The sequence below is a fragment of the Mya arenaria genome, chromosome 10 (assembly GCF_026914265.1).
Source record: "Mya arenaria isolate MELC-2E11 chromosome 10, ASM2691426v1".
NCBI classification, from domain to species: Eukaryota; Metazoa; Mollusca; class Bivalvia; order Myida; family Myidae; genus Mya; species Mya arenaria.
Genome location: NC_069131.1, coordinates 14,788,917 through 14,798,596, shown reverse-complemented (window position 1 = coordinate 14,798,596; position 9,680 = coordinate 14,788,917). Strand labels below are relative to the sequence as shown.

General features: G+C 33.2%; 1 protein-coding gene across 1 annotated transcript; it reads right to left on the bottom strand.

Moving 5' to 3' along the window:
• Nucleotides 1-1,337: 1,337 nt before the first annotated feature.
• On the bottom strand, nucleotides 1,338-7,603 carry LOC128205030 (heavy metal-binding protein HIP-like). The gene is made up of 2 exons (XM_052906423.1): nucleotides 7,232-7,603; nucleotides 1,338-1,978 (listed from the first exon to the last, which is right to left on the bottom strand). Exons 1-2 carry the CDS (start codon nucleotides 7,569-7,571, stop codon nucleotides 1,563-1,565), a joined length of 756 nt encoding a protein of 251 aa, XP_052762383.1. The 5' UTR covers nucleotides 7,572-7,603; the 3' UTR covers nucleotides 1,338-1,562.
• Nucleotides 7,604-9,680: the final 2,077 nt, after the last annotated feature.

The window sequence follows — 9,680 nt, the reverse complement described above, 5'->3', positions numbered from 1 at the left end:
GGGTATCTATCCTTGGTGGTCATAATAACATCATCATCATCAGCAGCAGCAGCAGCAGCACCAGCACCAGCAGCACCAGCGTCATCACCACCACCACAACCATCATCATAATCATCATCATCGTCATCATAATCATCATCTTCATTATCATCAACTCCAACACCACTACCATCACCACCACCACCATCATCACCATCACCATCATCATCATCATCATCATCATCATCATCATCATCATCATCATCTTCATCATCGCCATCGTCGCAAGCTTCTTCGTACTCATCTTCGTCGTCGTCGTCGTCTTCGTCGTCGTCATCTTCATCATCATCATCATCACCATCATCATCATCATCATCATCATCATCATCATCATCATCATCATCATCATCATCATCATCATCATCATCATCAACAACAACATCATCATCAATAGCAACAGAAATATCATTGCCATCTTAATCGTCGTCTCCATTACCACCGCTGAAATTGTATAACTATTCACAGTTGTTGTAGCAAGAGTCAATTTTCTAGTTGTAGTAAAAGTCGTTTGAATATACTCTTTAAATATCAGTATACAAAAAACCTTATTAAACAATAGATATATTTTGACAAGTCCGCCGAAACAGTGGTTTCGTATTTAATTGCATACGGCCTGTGGTAACTGTCTTTTGAAATTAACACAGATTAGTAAAAGCTACAGTATATAAATAGTACAACTAGTAACAGTTGTTGAAGCATTAGTCATTATAATTTTTGTAGTAAATGGAATATTATTCTTATAATCTCAGTAAAACGAATTTGAACAATGCAAATATGCTGACTAGTACCACTGAATCAGTGGTTTTGTCGGCCTGTGGTCATTGTCGTTTTGAAAAATAACATACAAAAATGTTGGACATTTCACAACGACTAACATTGGTTGTCAGTCAAATAAGTAGTTTGGAGATCAGAGAAGATGTAAACGTTTGTCATGAAATGTATGCTTTCATGACATTTGGCCATAAGATTTGATTCCAAGATGTTTTGCTAATGGGATAAAATGAAAAATATATGATACAAGCATTCTCATGTCAATGTTAAACAGATTACCAATCATGGCATAACTCGAGAAAAACATGTATTTCTGTCAAGGCATTAAAATATACAATATAAAGTTTCAAAACAAGGTACAATACGACTTCTATATTTAACACTGATTTATGAGTTTATTTGTATGTATATCAATAAATGTTACCAAATACTTGTATACACACCCACAAAATAACTGATTTATTCTGGAAAAAGGCTTTAAAAAAACCGATTGATGATAAACAACAGAGCATAATGTTTTATTTTGAGTCGGCAAAACATGCAACATGCGAATAAAGCTCTCAATGTTATAATGCAAACCATAATTTAATTTTAACATATGTTATCTCAGTTGTAAATGCATGACATAGCATACGTGCGGTGTCCACATACGATATTTAACAATGTTTAACAAACTGTAAATTATAACAAAAGTAACTCGCGTAATGATAATATTTTCCTTCTGGCTTGTTATGTGCAATAAAATAAGCTCTTCAGTTGTGAATGAGAGCACCACCAAAACTGGTCCAACGGTACGAACTATTCTCATTCAGTTGTCTGCTTGAGCTCCCACTGGAACATTGTACCCAGACAGTTTCGCCTACATCAAGCTGAACAAACACCTGACTACTAGAACAGGTAGAAGCGTCCTTGTCATACTGTACACTTTTAATGAGGACTGACCCGTCCTTCACTATCTGGAGATAAGAATATTTAGTTAATGATGTACAAGTGTGCATGAAGAACAAGTAGAGACCCCGTTCTGGAGCGGTGAACTTGCCCGTGGTGACGCTGTAGCCGCTTCCCTGGTTGGACTCCACTGTCTTGTACACTATCACCTCACCTGTAGACAGGCTGGTGGTCTGTGGAAAGTGAGCGTTGAAGAACACCAGTGGAGTAGCGGTTTGGTCTGAAAAATGATTGTGATATATCTATAGATATTAATTATAGTTTTTTTGTGTGGATGGTTTTACTTGGCATTATTGTTACGAAATGATAAAAGTGCTAGATTATTTATCAAACGATAGAAGTAGGCGTAGCAAAATGAAGACTTTAGTTTGATAACTCTTATGTTGCCTTTAATTTTGTAGATAAGATATATAAAATCAGTTCAAATTTAACAAGACTCACACTCCATATAATGTTGCGACCCTGAGCGAATTTTCGAGTTAATTTCTGTAAATTGGTATACGAATAGAAGAGCATATGCCCAGTTAGGGACTGTTTTTACTTTTTCAATATTCGGAACAGTTTTGAAACTACGAGTCTCCAAAATATACAACTGACGTCAATTTTGAGATGTCTGTCCTTTTTTTGCGATCCAGCTACAATAACCGATGTTTTCATCAATTCTTTATTCACCGCTATGAAATGTCAACATCAAGTGCTTCTTGTGAAAATGTTCACGGACATATTTGTATTTTTCTTATATTACGTATTTTTTTATTTTAAATTCGTCTAAAACGTCATTTTTAGCGAGAAAAAAGGCGTCATGTTTTGCTGAAAGTGCGCCTTTTTTAATTTTTGAAAAAAACTGTTCGCTTAAATTTTGATTGTTTAAAATACATGTATTCATTTTTATTACCAATCGCCTGATATCAAGAGCAGTGTACCTTACCGACTTCATTTTTGCGCAGTATCAAATAATCTAACCCATATACCTGTTTTTTATTCAATAAGTATTGTATTAAAACGTTTAACACGACGTTAATCGAAATATCATTTATGTTCATAAGAGTTTTGTATAAATCACTGATAAATAATATATTACAGTTATTGTTTTTTTTGTGTTAAATTTATAATTTAACATTGTTTTCTTCTGTTGAAGTCCGAATAGTAAGCATTGTCAAATCATTATAGCACTGATCATAAATGAACAGATTCAACTGTTTCTATAAGCTCATTTTGTTAAGGGTGGTTAAAGCTCACGTACAAACACACGCACAAACACGCAGGTAAAATTAAGGGACGCACGCGTAAAAACGCACCCAACTCACCATCACACACCCAAGCACGCGTGCACACGCAAGCATGTAAGCGCACACGCATACACATACACGCACACACACATACACACGGGCGCACGCTCACACGCTCATGCACGCTCTCACACGCAGGCATGTATGCATGCGTGCACACGCATTGTACGCACGGCAGAGACTTTGAGTCGAGATAAGGTTGCTATGTTGGCTTCTGTATCATGGACATTGAATGCATCGCTTAAAGTTGTTTCATAAAATTGCTTGTACGCACAAAAGACTTTGAGTGCGTGATGAGGTCAGGAAAACAGAATATCAGTTATGCGTTACAACAAACAATGCATTGACTATCAAAATAAAACAGCATTTTACTGCACTTATAAAATTAACTTTAAGATCATCATTTTAGCTATTTGGAACATATATTTTATCGTACTGTGTGTGTGTGCTGTGTGCGTGTATATATAAAGTATAAAACACAATACGCAATGCTTTAAGATGCACTCTTGCTCCCAAATACAATTTACCGCAATTAATAAAATTGTTTTAATATTCCTTAAAGGATAAACACATATCGAAAACAGTGGTTGTTATAAAGGATACCGAGTTTAATTTGAAAGAAATGTGCTGAAAACACGGTATTTCAACGTTATGAGACGATAGTAGATTACAGTAAATCATTTAGCATCCACCAATCATTTTAATATTTTCTCGCTTTCTACAATAAAATACAAGGGTTATCAGTAAATAATAGTTTGCATAAATTTATTATTTAGTAAGTAGTAAGGGTTAATCAGTCAACATTGATGTTTGTTAAACATGTGTATGTATTGATTTTGAATAAGAGTGTCACTTTAATACTATAGTGTGTTTTACATTAACGCCGGTGTAACATTCATTTTCGACCCCGTTATATATTGACCGCATGAGTCATTCTTTTCTGTTCGAAGAATGACCGATCAGTTTTAAACGTTAACAACTGAATCCCCAAAATGTTGTGTAACAAATAGCCCTCGTTGAAAGTGTATCAAGGGTTTTATTCAATACCAAACTTAGTCATCATATTATGGTCACACCTTACTAAATTGAATTTATTAATTACATGTTTTTTTATACAACGATAACCAATTGGTTACATCAAACTAAGAACCAAATCACTGACCTCTATTATCGCGTTTTTTATTACATTTTGCTCCGATAATGACAAAAAGAAAATAAACTTGGATGTTGTTAAGGGGGAGGGGTGGCGGTTGCACCACATCTACTGCCTGGATCCATTTGTGCTTATTACGATGTTGATTTCTGTCGATTATCTGTTTTTTGTTTGTATGTTATGTTTTGTGAATGAAATGCATGTCACACGCTGAATTTACTATGCTTTTGCTTAGTCTAGAGCCTTTTAACTGCAGATCTATGCTGATATTTATCGAAATAAAATGGTAACTGAAAAAGTAGTTGAACTATTTGTTGTGGTGTTATTACTGTATATGAATATATAAAAAAAACAAAGCACTAATCAGCATAGTCCCATGACTTGAAACATTGTTGATGTGTATAATCAAATTATTCTTATTCTGCAAATGAGATTGCTAAATCATTTAGAAAGCCTCTCATTAAATTGCCGCCAGATTTAAGTCATCCGTCGATGTATAAAGTTGGTTATTTAGCGCCCGTCTTGTGTGGAAATAGATATTTTGTACAACAACAATAACAAATATCCCTTTCATACAACTTATCAGAGGTTTATACTAAACAAGACACTCTAAAATTCATAATCTTACCATTAAATTAATAAAACAATGAGTTCGATTAACGTCATGGTAAACGTTTTAATACAATACGTATTGAATAAGAAACAGATACAGGGGTAATACTATTTGAAATTGCGCAAAAACAAAGTCGGTAAGGTACACTTTTCTTGATATTCAGCGATTTGCAAAAAAAAATGGAAACATGTATTTAAAAAAATCAAAAATTAAACGAAAGGCGCACTTTTTTGCAGGGAAACACGACGCCGTTTTTCCCGCGAAATTTGACGTTTTAGTTGAATTGAAAATTAAAAAAACGTAAATAATAAGAAAGAAAAATATATGTCGTTGAACGTTACCACAAGACGAACTTTAGGTTGAAATTTCATAGCGGTGAACTAAGAATTGATTAAAATTTCGGTTATTGTAACGGGAACGCAATTAATGACCGACGTCTCAAAATTGACGTCAGTGGTATATTTTGAAGACTTGAAGTTTCAAAACTGTTCCGAATATTGAAAAGGTAAAGGCAGTCCCTTACTGGGCATATGCTCTTCTATTCGTATACCAGTTTTCAGAAATTAACTCGAAATTAAAAATACGTAAAATATTGCTTATAGTGAGTGGCTAGTATCTTTAGGGGTCTTGCATAAGTTTCAGAAATATATTTAAAAGCTTTACAAGCTGTAATTTATTGGTTCGTCACAATACCATAATACTTTAATATGTAATGTATAAAATGTGCAGCTAACAATGTACATTTCGATTTTGAGATAATTTCCTGAAGAAAAGAATCTTTTCATTCGATGGAAGCGCATGGGGTCAAATTTGTCCAAACTGCATCATAGATTAATTTAGGGAAGATGATCGTGTTTTTAACATCGATAATAAAAGAAGAAAAACACTGCACTAAACAGATTAATATGAATTAATGGCAGGCAAATGGATTTTCAATCAAACAGGGCAATGATCTGTATATGTAAACAATGATTTTTCATAATAAACAAATTGTAGGGTTTCTTGATGGACAACCATGCTGATTTCTTGATAAAAAAACTGATATGTCATGCTACAAAATAGTGAGATATGGTTAAGACAGATATCATATCAATGTCATGTTGTTTATTAAACGCTGATTTATTGAGAAAACAGTGGGAAAATCTTACACACACATATATATATATATCTTTATTTAAGAGCCGGACACACCAGCCGGTTTTATGCTTATGGTTACAAGAATCTTTCTTGGTATTCTATGGTGTAGGTTTTTAGATGAAAAGAATTTTCGATAAAAAAATCTAGATACCATTTTGAAATTGTTTAAGGCAATGTATCGTTTTGATTGTTACTAATGAATCTGTCATTGGAGAAATAGACAATAAACATCATACCATTAACATTGGGAAATTACAACGTGGTTTCTAGCCTAAAGCGAACATATTTAAATCGGTTATTCCAGACAGCAAGGATTCCCACATTACCTTGCGCTACGACTGTTAATAGTGTAAGGTTAAATAGATTCCTGTCACATGACGGTCTCATTTTTTGCGCCATTCATATACACTCAATAACAACACTTTAAATTACTACAACTGTGTTAGTTGTATATTCTAATATAAAAAAAAACTTTTATGTTATAAATAGATGACATGAAGTAATTTATTAATGAATAAGATTGGGCAGAGTTAGTAATCAGACAAACGTACTCGACGATGCCCGTCCGTATGCCGCAAGTAAAACTATAATATTCCTGTGTAATAATAATAATAATAATAATAATAATAATAATAATAATAATAATAGTAATAGTAATAATATTAGTAATAATAATGATAATTCTAATAATAATAATAATAATAATAATAATAATAATAATAATAATAATTATTATTATTATTATTATTATTATTAGCATTATTAGTACTATTATTGCTAAAATAAAAATTATAAAATTATAATAATTAAATTAATAATAATAATAATAATAATAATAATAATAATGATTATTATTATTATTATTATTATTATTATTATTATTATTATTATTATTATTATTATTATTATTATTATTATTATTGTTATTATTATTGTTATTATTATAATAATAATAATAATAATAATAATAAAAATGTTTTGGAACATGTGTGGGTTGTTTTTTTAAAACGTGCCAATGATTTCTGAAGAGAAGTTTCCAATATAGACAGAAAGTGAACACTAGCTGCGCCCCTTGTGGCCATGTTTATTATGAATCGACATGGGGTGCAGGAAATTGATATAAGGTCAGCTAAGAAATATTTCTCTTAAAATGGATAGTTATGATCAAAACGAAATGAAATAATTTTCATGAGTATTCATCTGAACTTATTTCATTCTTCGTTTAAACGTTCTCACACCACTTCATTTTTAAAGTCCATAAAAGCTAAAACCTGAACTAACCTTTCATATCATTGAAGGCGGCAATAGTTTGTTCTAATGTAGTGTTAGAATCGGAAACTATCTTCTCCAGTGTGCTGGACTGGTTTCTCTCAACTTCCTCCATGAGCGAAACCAGTCTGCGTTCTGCTTGCTCCTGTTGATCGTTAAGGGCATCAACGGTCGCATGTAAACGTTCGTTTTCTTCCTTGATCCGCGTTAGGTCCTCCTCAACAGTTTCGCTCACTGCCTTGTTGTCCTTTAATACTTTCTCAAAAGCGAACTCCATACGGATCATTCTCTCGAGCACCTTTTCCTCGTAGTCGTATTTGGAGCATGCTGGACACGATGGCTCGGAAGCCATGGTCACGCTGACCAGTAACAATAACTGAAGTATTCCAGTCATTCTGTAACGAGCATTCAGTGGGTGTTGCTGTTAGTTGACAAGTTCGCTGAATGTTCGCGAATGAGAAAATAATCGTTAAATATATTTAAGAGCAGCTATAGGATACTAAATGAATACCGTATTTTCTCAAATTATTCTCAGTCCTCATAGAAGTCAAAATGCTGCACGGTTAAGAGACAACACGAAACGATACAAATGGTAATTAAAACTGCATTTTGATGCAGTAACTAATGATTAAATGGAGTGGATTTTTGCATATTTATATTCAAAGAAGCGCTTCCTAGATTTTAAAATCTGCAAAAGTCGACGAGAGTCGAATACAACGTTTCAAAACAAAAAAGCTGTACTTATCACCTTTTGCTTTATACATTACTTGTTTAAGTCATTCAAAAGAAGCATTATTGAAAAATAAATGTCGTTAAAATGACGCACTGTTTTCTTTTATCACGTTATTTAAACATTTCACAATGACACTTGTTATTACGTGACGTCAACAGATTGGAATACTTCCGTATTGCACTGGAGTGGAATTAGGATAACCGTATTTTGCGATATATATTGCGTGCGGATTTATGATAAGTAAATTCTAAATCACGATACCGGGTACCAATAATAAGGGTTGATTTATACTCTTGTTAACTTGATCATTATAACTTTATAATTTAGTTTGTACGATTTCATTATATCTGGGTTTTGGATGAAAAACTATACATCTCTCTCTATTTGTACCTTTCAAAACATGCAATCGTGGTTCGAATTGTATTAAGTAACCAGCTAAGGCAATGGCCGGCAATCATATCGCGTCAGTGTTTGATATATATTTTTTAATTATGTCATTGGGAATCAGTTTTTAGCCATGTTTGGTTGGGCAAGTGCATCGTTTGTTTAAGTTATTTACGACGCAGTATGTTATACTGATGTGAACTGTAAATTTTCACACCGGATTTAAGTCTTACCATTTTCAGATTTACTTTAAGCAATATTACGGTAGTTTCAATGTGCCTGGAAAGTTTTAAGAAGAAACTGTTCTCCACCCAGGATAAGAATACTAAATCGATTAAGTCGAATGCCTATTATTTTGGTCTTACCAGATATATAGAAGCCGCGACAAGCAGAAAGGAGTCATACTATTGTATAGTCCTTACCTCAATCAGTTTCAATTCATATTATTGTTTTAGCAACCTTGTTGATATGTTTGAAAATAAAAAAATAAAAAACCTTTAACCCGTTATCTTTATTACATTATATATATGAAACAGCAGTTATGTTGTCAGTAATATCAAAGAATCACGTCATTTTGTGGATACAATTAACTCGTATTTACTGTAAGAGCCATTGTTCCTTGTCGCGGTTCTATGTGGCATTTGCAGATGGGCGGCTGGTTATCATTTACCCCGAAAGAAATGTCTAGCAAAAAGAATGTTGATCAGGCATTTAATTGATATAAAAGTGATTAACTGATATAAAAGTCATTAAGTACCTCTGTTTTGTGTCATGTGTGATATACCTTGAAATTTCGTCTGACTTGCAAGTATAATGTTTTATAGATATGTCCGGGATTTTTTAAAATGATATCTGTCTTCTAGAATGTATTGGCTGATAGTGTTGCCATACATAAACCAAGACAGTGTCTGTATAGTGTTTAACTAACAAAAACTGTGATAGTGATTTAGACATTATGCTTGGCGAATTTTATAAAAAAAGGTCGAGAAACCAGAATGATTGTCCTTTGACCTCATAGTCTTGATATAGCTATGTTGATGCTAGAATGGTGTGTATGTGGTGTTTGTGTCTCCCGTTCAGTGTCGACCTTAACCTTGTGCCTAATAACAGGGTTAATATATGACGTTTCTGTTACTGTGTTTATCCCTATAGTTTTTTTTTCCTTTGACACTCCTATCAACTCGCGATCACGGTACTTTAAGATCGCGTGGCTGTCATGCCGTTATGCTCACGCCGCTTAGCCGTTAGCTCGATATTTATAAAAAATATCAAAACGTTGACAAAAACTATTGAAAGGTAGAATACTAATGTATCGTGATTTCATACCCATTTAAATCGCAAATG

Excerpts from the sequence above, each read along its gene's own strand:
- LOC128205030 (XM_052906423.1), bottom strand. The coding sequence starts at position 7,571 with ATGGCTTCCGAGCCATCGTGTCCAGCATGCTCCAAATACGACTACGAG. Across the intron at positions 1,979-7,231 it reads CGCCTTCAATGATATGAAAG|ACCAAACCGCTACTCCACTG; the intron begins GTTAGTTCAGGT and ends ATCATTTTTCAG.